This window comes from Rhinolophus hipposideros (genome assembly GCF_964194185.1).
Source record: "Rhinolophus hipposideros genome assembly, chromosome: 23".
Taxonomy (NCBI): Eukaryota; Metazoa; Chordata; class Mammalia; order Chiroptera; family Rhinolophidae; genus Rhinolophus; species Rhinolophus hipposideros.
The window spans coordinates 10,867,751-10,879,531 of NC_138069.1; the positions used below are offsets into that span (position 1 = coordinate 10,867,751).

At 44.9% G+C, this 11,781-nt stretch overlaps 1 protein-coding gene across 1 annotated transcript; it reads right to left on the minus strand.

Annotated features, from left to right (window-relative positions):
* Positions 1-475: 475 nt before the first annotated feature.
* On the minus strand, positions 476-9,386 carry LOC308491997 (keratinocyte-associated transmembrane protein 2). Its single transcript, XM_081036223.1, has 3 exons — positions 9,219-9,386; positions 3,445-3,977; positions 476-1,950 (listed from the first exon to the last, which is right to left on the minus strand). Exons 1-3 carry the CDS (start codon positions 9,346-9,348, stop codon positions 1,819-1,821), a joined length of 795 nt encoding a protein of 264 aa, XP_080892349.1. The 5' UTR covers positions 9,349-9,386; the 3' UTR covers positions 476-1,818.
* Positions 9,387-11,781: the final 2,395 nt, after the last annotated feature.

Consider the following 11,781-nt stretch of genomic DNA (forward strand, 5'->3'; position numbering starts at 1 on the left):
ATTGCATATTTATAGGCCAACAGCTGGGGTGCTCTGTGAATCTGGGCGATTTTCAATCGAACTGCGATCTGATCTCTAAAAGTCCGAGGCTCCGACTTCAGCACGGGGACGTGAGAAGCACAGACCGTGCCATCGGATGTCCCCAGGAACCCTGGATCCACTCAGGGGGCAATCCTCCAGGATGGGGGGTGCCGTTGACAGGGAGACAAATCCTAGAAAGCACACACTGATTTAGCTGCTTTACTGCTCTTTGCAATCCTTCTTTGCTACACTTGACAACTTCAGTACTTAGCTGTAAATTGGACAGAAAGTGGGGTTTGGAACTAAGGTGGAATTCAGAGGAATAGAGTTCTACTGTTAACAGGAACAAAAGCAAGCTAGTCAGTTTAGCTTCCTCCAGACGTAGCACGAACGCTCTGTCACCACCCAAATGAAGGACCCCATGCCATCATTAAACTGAAACACACTAATAAAATCATGGGTTGATATCTTTGCCATTTATTTTTTTAAATCTTATTCAAAATATTAAATAATACAATATCAGATATGAAAAAAATTACTGGAATAAAACAGCTCAGGTGTATTTTCACTGTGCTTCCCTTCCGTATTAGGACACTAAATTGTCCACCCGAGAGAAATGATGGACTGCCCTGCTTTTTCCATCTCTACCCAAAGCACATGCCCACTTGCTCACCTGGGCTTTGTTTAACATATATTAGGGGTTATGTTTTTCAAAAAATTGAAGTAACACTTGTAAGTCAACCATGGTTCAAATCACATATTTACACATTGATCAATTCTTTGTGATAGACAGGCTAAAATGAAATACAGCAAATAATTTCCGGTTGCTGTTTAAAAAAGGACGAAAACAAATACAGGGAGAGAAAAAGTCAGCGTATACATATATTCTTTATGTATACAACTCCATTCAGGTATAATTTTAATTTGAAAGACCTGGATATAATAATACTTAAGTGATAACGGCCCCTAAAATTTATTCAAACTTACTATAAAATAATTAACAAAGTGAAAAAAATCTGATGTAATTTTAAACTCCGCCCCTAGCTTGAAAGCTTGGAGGAACCCGTGCTATAATCAATTGCTAATGAAAAGCAATTGTACATGTATTTAATATTTTACCACAACTTCTACCTCTAAATTTAACTCAGTAATTCAAACCAAAAAGTGATATCTTTTCAACATTTTGTCTATGTCCACTGCAAACTGCAGTCTCTATTGCCAGAATTTCTAGAAACATTTATTAATTGACCTAAAATTGTGTTCAGATTGAGTAATATCTTTATCTTAAATTATGTTTAAATTATCCAAAACTATCCAAAGCAATTTTCCTGGAGAAAAAAATGTTCCTTATATGCAAAGTATTATTACATACATCCTTAGAGATTACAGTTTGGGAGCACAAAGAAATGTGCCCTTAAAAAAAAGTATTTGGATGGCAGAAAGAGAATCTGAGTCAGCAGTACCAGACACATTAGAATTTAGTTACAAGTTTGGGAACTTTTTGAAGTAGCATTACTAATACTGACAGAAATACAATAAAGAAATCTAAAACAATAAAAATTAACAGATAATGCTTAGCTCCACATTTTGGACACCTGATTGAATTCACCTCTAAAAATGTAGATAAAAAATTATATACTCATTGTTTGTGACATTTGCTTTCCAAAGCACCAAGGCAAATAAAGAGAGACCCACCTCTCATTTAATACCAAATGCCTATGGCAAACATCTGCACAGTATCGTATAAAAAGTCAAGCAAATCAAATTACATAATAAGCAAACTCAAATCACAGTGCTTTAAAAAATATAATCATTGGTAATCTTCAGTGAAGGCATTGCCTCATTAACATTCTGGTCTAGGCGATGATATTCCACTGTTTTGGAACAAAGACCATCACGCCATTTCCTGCTTTGAACCAGAAGGGAAATCTGGAATAAAACAAAACAAATTTTATATATATATATATACAAAAGAGAAAATGGAGATGTTAAAAGGTTTTATAACAAGTGAAATACCTCTCTCCTAGATTCCCAAATACAAAAAGTAAAATATCAACAAGAGTTATTTTGTGTTCCGTCACACAAACAAGGCTAGACAGTGATTTTCGAATTTTAATGTACATAGAGTGTCCATTCAAGACTGACTCCTGGGTTCTGTCTTCGGAGATGAGTTAGTAGATTGCAGTGGAGTCCAGGATCCTACCTGTTTTCACGAGTCGCTTAGGTGTTTATAATAGAGATGGCCCACCACTGAGCACTGAGATAGCATATCCCTGGCACTCAAAATTTCGAACACCTACAAATATTTACACAAATTGTGATAGACCACTAAACTGCAAGCAGCCAAAAGGATTTGTTTGTTTGCTTGTTTTCTAACTCAAAACCACAAATAAGGCATTTTGAAATTATCTGGTCCAGTTTTGTCATTTCTCAGGTGAGAAAATCAAGACCCGAACGGGAACATGGCTGGCCAAGAATCACAAAGCGAATTACCATAAAGTCAAGAACCGAGATTTTTCTGACCAGTAAGTATTAAAAAGGTCATTGTGTACTCGATCTCCCTTTAATATCTGAAAAGCTTACCTATGCCGCTCTGGGACTAAGAGTGCCAAGATGTACCCTCACACTCAATTACCCTTCAGTCCTATTTACACCTCCTTTGCCTCATGGAATCCAACAAACCGATTCCAGTACCGAAACGTTCATCACATTATTTCTGAACCCAAAATTGGAAGCCATCTAAATGCTCAACTGGAAAATAGCTAAATAAATTATGTATTAATAGCTGTTAAATCACATTTTTAAAGAATATTAATGATAGTGAAAAATGCTGATTCATCAGGTAAAAAGATACAAAACTCCACACGAGATCAAATTCACTTGAAAATTATAACGTACACATATCTGTCCGAATGATATACATATTTATAGATCAGAAACACACCAAAATGTTAACAATGCTCAGTTTGGGGTGATAGCTTGTATTTTCTTTTCTATGCTTTTTTGTGTTTTCTGAAATCCCTAAAATAAATACGTAATACTTTTACAACCAGGAAAAACATTAAAATATCACTGCTTAATTAATTAAAAGTACTAAATTCACAATCCTTCTCCACAAGTATTCCCACTGAAGTAGCAATGCTAAACTAAGATATAAAACCTTTTTTTAAGAAAAAAATCTCTGGGTTTTGGTTTGCTCATTAAAAAGTAATTTGATTCCTTTTCTTAAAAGTACATGCAGTAAAGCATTCTGTCTGTAATTTGTTAAAATACACCAGATTTATAAACAGATCAGACATCTCAATATTTTACCACCCACTGAAACTTGCCGAAAGAAAACAACCGACTCATCAAAAGCACTGATAAGAAATACGACTGAGACATTAAAGGGCAACTAGAGGGGCTGAAAAATCCCAAACCTACCTTCCTTTTGTTGTGATACGTAATGTAGACAACAGCAATGCAAAAAGCAAAAATAAGAAGATGAAAAAAGAAATGGCTGTCTTCCTCTTCTACACTTGAGGATGGGGTCTTAAAAGATCTCACTGACTGTTCAATTTCCATGTAGCCCCTTTTCTCTTCCAAGGCCTCGCTGGACTCGTCGTCCCTGGGATTGATGGTCCAGTCGTAGTCCGACTCTCCGTAATCGCCATTGTCCAGAGTGTCTTTGGCGGTGGACGGAGAACTGTTCAGGGTGAGAAGGTCCTCCTCCTCCATGCTGGGGTCTTCATTGTTGTCAGCTTCCTCTTGAGACTGGGCGGTTGTAGGTGAGGGGTGAGGGGCCACAGAGGCTCCTCCACTTTTCTCTGTACTTTTCTCTGTGGGAGGGAGAGTGGTGCTGGTTTGGGAAATGGACGGTTTGGTTTGGTTTTCGGGTTTTAAAACAGCACTCATATTTGAAGTAGAAACATCTGGCTGGAACACAGTTTGGCTCTGTGAGTCAGGCGGCGACTGAGCTAAAATAAGTGAATAAAGAACATGAAAGTGAAATCGACTTTATCTCCACCAAGCTAGAAGCATATGTACCTAAATGTTTCACTGAGCATTTCTCTTTGCTAAATTCCTATATCCTGCTCTTGAGGATTATTTGATGTGCCTCTATTAATAGCCAGCAACCAGTTACCTTTCTTCTTAGTCAATTATTCATCAGATAACAACTGCCTTGCCAGACAGTAACAACTTAACGCAGCAAACACCTACCACGATACGTAGCTGGCGACCGAGAGAAAAAAAGGAGAAACAGAGAGGGGTTGACTTCCAGTCACAAAGGCAAAGTCCACACAGAGCTCTCACCCACGCCTTCTGTTTTCGATTCGCAAAGAGGTTGGACTTCAGTAAGCTTTGCCCAGCCAGACTCCACCCCGTGCCCAGACAGAAAGAGAGGTGGCTGATCCTAGCTCAAGTAGGTCACAAACTGGGTATGAAATTTGAACTTAAATATTGCCAACACACTACAACAAATTCTAGAGAAGCTAATGCAGACAGCATTTCTAAGTGACACTAGAACTGGAAAACCTCCTCTCCCAAATTTAAAAAAAAGAAAAGTATTCTTAGGGAGAAGAAAGGCAAAACTTCTAAAGGAAAAGAATTGGAAACGGGAACTTAAAAAAACTAAGTATGAACTAGACTATTTTAAAGATTGGGGATGGCGATCTAGGGACGGAGATGACACAGAAACGTAAAGCTCTTATTTCCCTACATTCCTACGCACTCAGCACGGTTTACCAAAGTAAAAGTTAAATGACTTACAGAAGTCATTCTACATACCAAAAGTTCAGGGTAATATTTGTTGAAATGTAACAGTGTGTCTAATTTATAACTTAATGTAGTATTGAACAACTTCAAGAATATACATATTTTTTGAAAAACTGTCACGTGAGATCTAAAACTACTCATAATATTTTTAAGTCTGTCAAAGTAAAGTAAAATATTTTATAGGGGTAAGATTAAACCAAATCATTCCTGCGCTTTCCAACATGTGTGCACGCACACAAACGAACGAGCTAACAGACAACTCTTTGTTTATGTGAAGACACTCTGGTGTGTGTATCAGAGTTGACATGTATTTTGTGTAGAAAAAAATTTAAAAGTCTCCGTTGGACTGAATAGAATCTCTCAGAAAAAAATAATTTAGTAATAATTTAGCAAAAAATGCATTAAATTTAAAATAAAAATTAAAAAAATTAAAAATGGATTAAATTAGTAAAACTCTCATAAAACACTTTCCACAGGTGGTTCCTTGAAATTTTTCACTGGAAGAAACAGGGACTACACTGAGTACGTTCTTAAACGGATTTTTACATTTATCACCTCAACTTAGTTATGATTCAGGCATTTACAAATTGCTATTTCTCTGATATACTTAATTTTTCCTGCCCAGGTATGGGGAAACATGTTTTAAAATAAAAATTTTAAACTGGGAGCCAACAAACCAACCTTGAATTTTTTAAACCGTGTTTTTCTATGCTTGACTTCCAGCATAACCACGTATGCTATAGGACACGGTCTGACGGGTGGGAATGATCATAGTTTGTCGCCATCTCCCACCCTCTCCGTGTCCAGAAACGCTTCACTGCGCACTCTGGTCAGTCAGTCACAGCAAATCCTTCTCCCCAGACGTCCTTCACTGTCTCACTGTAACTGAAACTTGAATCTCCCTTAAGGACACACTTTCCCTGCAGCTCTTTTCATTAACAGTTCTTTTTCCTCCCACATCTTTGTACCACTGAGTCTGGAGGAGAGGGAACTATCCTCCTGGAAAGGAGGTGAAGCCCCTGTCAGACCATTCTCCCATTCCCCTCCCTACGTGCCCCCAGCCTTGCTTCTCCTGTCGTCAGCTATCACACACTCACTTTTGTCCACCAACTCCTGGTCAAAGTCTCTAACTCTCAATGATTTGGGCTCCTGGATCCAGTTCACTCTACCCAAGGACTCCCATCTTGATTTCAAAATCTTCGACCTCCCTCTTCTGGTGAGCCAGCCCTCCCCTTTACCCTAAACTCTCACTCCCATGGTCATTATCTATCATCACAATTCTTCCAGAATCTCAATTTTGACATGACCTGCTAGCCTTCTAATTCATTCCCCGGTATTCTAAATCCATTAGTACCTAATTCTCTGATCCTACCACCTTTTCAGTCCTCCATGAACACGACCCACCTCGCCCAATGCACTCTCTTCCTGCTTCACCCAGATTCAATTGTGTGACCAGCTATTATTCCGCTCTTACATACACCTTCAGTCCCCTTCCCCCTTGTTCCCTTTGTCCCACTTACTTGGCAAGGCAACGTCCCGAGTTAAATCAAACCCTCTGGCTACTCCCCATCTGCACCAAGCAGCTGAGCATGGCCAGAAATCAATACACAACCATGCCACTGTTTTTATTTCATTCTAAATTCAATGCCAAAAATTCAGGTATACATGCAACACTGTTGGCAATTATATTGTATTTCCCTAACCCGTTCACCCTCCTGCTCCCCTAGGGGACCATTCATACTTTCCTCTGACCTCAAACTTCCAACAGCTTCTCTGTTGTCCTCATTTTCAACTAATGACATCACTTACGAAACTTCTCTGGGGAAAATGAAGTCATCAGAAAAGACTTTCACGAACTACCAGAACTCTAGACTCATAAATCCAAATGCCTACTTGAAATCTCCTCTTAGATGTCTGACACTCAAATTAATATGTTCAAAATGAATTCTGACTGGCTTCCAGGAAGATGGAGCAGACATACTATTCTCTACTCCTCCCACTAAACACAACTAAAGCCCAGCAAAAAATGTAAATGTCTAAATGATAGTTTCTTCTTAGAGAATTAAATGACCAAAACAATCACGCTTCTTAAGCACTTTAAGAACAGGCACTACCTGCATCAGCTAGGGAAATCCTCATTATAGTCTACTAACGATGAAAGCGCCTCGGGTACATTGACCACAATTCTTCCCCACAGACATGAATACACTTCTGGGAGGATGGTCCGGTGGCCCTGCCCTCAGTGCTGCTGGGAAAACCTAAGTAACCACAGCACTTTAGCAGAGGGACGGATGGCTAGACAGCCCCTATTGACAAATAAGACAACACTATTCCTCTCAGGCTATTTTTCACCTCAAAACTCAAAAAAGATTTAGAGAGAAAAGCAGGATTGAGTTTTGGCCTGAGAGAAAAAAAGGACTACTCAACAAAATACTGCTTAATCATCATAAGTTCCTAGTAGTGGATTTGTTCCCCCTAAGTCTCAGGTCCTGGTTCACAGATTTCCTCATTTCTCAATGAAGCCTTCAATCTCTTGATTCACAATGTAACATTTCTAAGAAAAGAAATACTTAATCATGCAACGTTGCTTGCAACAGTCAAGATATAGAAACAATGTAGCCTAGGGCCACACCACCCTGAACGACCCGACCCGATCCCGTCTGATCCCGGAGGCTAAGCGGGTCGGGCCTGGTTAGTGCTTGGATGGGGGACACAATTCAGTGCCCATCGGTGGATGAATAAGGGACACGTGAGATACAAGTACATACATGGAACATTGCTCGGCCATAAAGAAGAAGGGAATCTTGCCATTTGCGTCAACACAAGTGGGCCCTGAGGGCATCATGCTATAAGTCAGACAAAAACAAATACCATATAATTTCACTTATATGTGGAATCTTTTTTAAAAATATCAAAACAACGGCCGGCCTGGTGGCTCAGGCGGTTAGAGCTCCATGCTCCTAACTCCGAAGGCTGCCGGCTGGATTCCCACGTGGGCCAGCGGGCTCTCAACCACAAGGTTGCTGGTTCAACTCCTGGAGTCCTGCAAGGGATGGTGGGCAGCGCCACCTGCAACTAAGATTGAACACCGCACCTTGAGTTGAGCTGCCGCTGAGCTCCCAGATGGCTCAGTTTGTTGCAGCGCGTCCTCTCAACCACAAGGTTGCCGGTTCAACTCCCGCAAGGAATGGTGGGCAGCGCCCTCTGCAAGTAGAAAAACGGCAACTGGACCTCGAGCTGAGCTGCGCCCTCCACAACTAAGACTGAAAGGACAACAACCTGACTTGGAAAAGTCTTGGAAGTACACACTGTTCCCCGATAAAGTCCTGTTCCCCTTCCCCAATAAATAAAAAAAATAAAATAAAATAAAACATCAAAACAAAACAAACGCAAAAGGCCAAGCTCTAGACACAGAAAACAAGACTGGTGGTCGGTGAAGGGGGCGGGTCCTAAATGGAGTCAAAGGTACGTACTTCCGGTTATAAAACAAACAAGTTACGGGGATGGAACGGGGATGGAACGTGCAGCACGATGACCATCGCTAATGATACTGTATCGCGTATTTGAAAGTTGTTAAGAGAAGAGTAAATCCTACAAGTGCTCACTACAAGAAAGAAAACGTTTGCAGCGACGCCTGAGGCCCTGCGGTAACTGGGCTCATAACGTGACCAGTTTGGCAGTTATACCGGCATCACATCGTTCTGTCACACCTGAAATTCATACAATGCTGCACGTGGGTTATAGCGCGGTAAAAAATAATAACAAAAGCTTAAATTTGAGAATGCTATGGGCCCACGCGAATGAAGCAGGGCTGTCCCGTTAACCGGGGCCAAGCTCACAAAGGCTCTTCCTCGTCGCGGAGCCCCCCGCCCGTGGCCGGGCCTGACCGAGCACCGGAACCTCCCGGCCGAGCCGGCGCCCGACCCGGACCCCCGGACCGCGGCTCAGAGGGGTCACCGCGCCTGCGCACCGCGCTCTTCCCCTCTGACCCCCACGCCCGCGGCCCCGCAGGCCCCGGGCGCCCTCCCAGGCTGAGCCCGCCGACACCGCACCTCCTGACCCGCCGCCGCCCGGCGCCTGTCCCCGCCCCTCACACACGCCTCCGCCGAGTTGTGCGGGGTCCGAGAGCTGGCCTCCGCAGGCCCTCCCGCCATTCCCGGCGGCGGCCCCCCGGGACCGCACACACCCCCACTCGCCCTCCGCCCGTGTGCACGCGCTCCCGCTCCCGCTCCCCGCTCCGCCTCACTGCTCGGGCCGCTGAGACACCCCGCTTCCTTAGACTGCGAGCCTCAGACGCCGACGCGCCCTCCTCGGGCCCGCAGGGACCCCCGCGCCCTCGAGACGTCGCCTCCTGCTCCGGACACAAGGAAGCGCCCTGGCGCTGGCCCTGCCTGCCTCCCGGCCGCGCACCGGCCGCCCCCGACTGCCCGCGCCCCCTTTACCGCTGGACACGGTGGCGGACACCAGCAGGAGCGCCAGGGCCAGCGGCCGCGCCAAACCCCCGGGGGCCTGGACGCCCGGCCTGGGCGCTGGCACGACCCCACTCATCCTCCTCAGGGCGACAGCGGCCATAACGGACTCGGCCGGGCGTCTGCGCTGTTGCCGGGCTCTGCGTCATGACGTCACACACCGCGTAAGGCACCACGGCCGTAGATCCGTACGTCCCAGCGTGATGACGTCGCAGCCTGACCCGGGGCTCCGGCGAAGGAAGGGAATAAGGGAGCGGAGTGGGAGACGCGGCGGAGGGGGGCCCCGGCTCGGCCGCGGGTGCAGGATGTACTGTGGGGGGCGGGCGGCGGCAGGGGCGACATGGGGCACCGTGCGGCGACGGAAAGTGCTTAAAACAGTTTTAAAAGGAAGAAGCAAGGGGGTAACAGACTGCTGCCCAAAGGCAAAGGAAACACAAATGTCAACGGCGGTCATACCCGCGTGGTGGAATTATAGGTAAACGCTCTGTTTGTCCTTCCCCGTCGTCATTTGTTCAACAAATACCTAGGACCTCCCGCATTGCCGCGCGGAGCCGTGAACGGCAGGCCCCCCCCGTGGGACTTCACCCCCTCGGGAGGGAGGCCGCGGTGTAAGCTACTGTGTAAAATGGGGGGGTGTTGTAGGCTAGGACACGGGCTCGAGCCGCTCCCGCACCTCCCACGACGAACTTCTTGTGCTGCTTAAACCTCGTAACTTAAAATCCCCGCTCTGTGAAAACGCACGTTGAGAGCCTTGGGGGGCGCCTCGAAGGCCTGCACGGGGCCTCGGTCTGCGCGTGCTGTGACTGTTTCCTGCACAAGCATCGACAGCCTTCAAATAACGCGAGTCCCCCTTGGTCAGACTGCAGGCGAATCGGCGTGTCCCGAAGCGAGGCGTGTCCCGAGCCCCGGCCTCGCCCCCCGGGGCCCCTCCCCGCACACAGCGGAGCCGCCTGGAGACAGAAGGGCCTGTGTCCTCCTGCATCGATTTCCCTGGCGACGGAAACACACACACTCTACCTCGCTACGGAGACTAAGCGGGCATTCATCTGTGCATGGCCCTCGTCCACCACCAGCCCCGAGCTGAAGGGTGCGCTTGCCGCAAACCTTCCAGGTCGCCAGGGGACCGCAGGCTTCCGGAGCTGCTCTCCCTCCTGGGTACAGAAACCATCACTCCGTCCAAGGGGTAGCCTCTCGACTCCAGCTGCCGCCTGCTGGGGGATGCAGACTTCAACAGACCTCCATCTGTCATAAACACGCTTTCCATCCTCACTTGTCTCCTTTGTCCCTCGGTCCTCCTACCAGATTGTTTCAGTTCTCTTACTGGGGAGATACGAAGGCATTCTGCACAATCTTCCAACATGCCGCACACAGCAGGCAAGACACCTCATACTCAGAGGGCCCTTTACGTTTCAAAATACCAGTACTGTACCTGGCATCTGACCGGATGTACCCAGTATCTAATTATGTACAAAAATCTCTGCACAAATTCAATCAAGTTCACTTTGAAATAGTTGCATGTCTTTATGCACCTGGTGAAGACCACTATGAGAAATAATGAGGCCAGCAGGTTGGAGTGATCAGTTACACAAAATGCTAGCAGTGACTCTGATACCTGTGTGGAATTAATCACTTCCAAACATCCATAAAAAGGAATTCTACCTAAAAACATATGTCATTAAAGAGTTCACACTTGTTAAAGCTGGATGTGTATGTAGTTTGTTACTATTCTATTTTGTGTTTGAAATTTCCACAATAATTTTTTAAAATATAAATATATGGCAGAATCCTAAAACCACCCCGTGACCCATGCCTTTGTATGAACCCGTGCTCTTGAGTATGGGAGGGGCCCGTGAATATGATGGGAGATCACTCCTGTGAGAAGGTTGTTATATGGCACAGTTGACTTTAAGAATCAGAAATTATCCTCAGTGGGCCTGACCTAACCAGGTGAGCCCTTGAAAGGGATGTAATATACAGCATGGTGACTATAATTAATGGTACTGTGTTGCATACTTCAAAGTTACTAAGAGAATAGATTTTCAAAGTTATCACAAGAAAGAATTGTAACTGTATCGTGACAGATGTTAACTAGATTTATTGTGGTCAGTTCACAGTGTACACAAATATCGAATTACTACGTTGTACATCTGAAACCAGTATGTAATATTTCAGCTATTTCCCAATTTAAAAAGTAAAATAAAATAAAAATTGTAAAGTGTTTAGAGCTCTTCCTGGAGTTCTGAGGTGTGAGAGGGATTGGACGGTGAGATTGTTTCTGTCCAGCTTTGAAGACGGAGAGCACCACGTGGCAAGGAACACAGCAGGCTCCCTTTGCTCACAGTGGCCTCTAGCAGATGGTCAGCAAGGAAACAGGGACCACTATCCTTCAACCAAAAGGAACTAAATTCTGCCACAACCATGTGAGCCTGGACGAGGACCCTAAGCTCCGTATGAGAACTCAGTGTGGCTGACATTGTAATTTCAGCATTGTGAGAACCTTAACGGAGAGCCCAGCCACACTGGACTTGGCCTTCTG

Coding starts and splice junctions, on each gene's coding strand:
- LOC308491997 (XM_081036223.1), bottom strand. CDS start 9,348: ATGGCCGCTGTCGCCCTGAGGAGGATGAGTGGGGTCGTGCCAGCGCCC. Junction 3,978..9,218: donor GTCCGCCACCGTGTCCAGCG/GTAAAGGGGGCG, acceptor CACTTATTTTAG/CTCAGTCGCCGCCTGACTCA. Junction 1,951..3,444: donor CGTATCACAACAAAAGGAAG/GTAGGTTTGGGA, acceptor GTTTTATTCCAG/ATTTCCCTTCTGGTTCAAAG.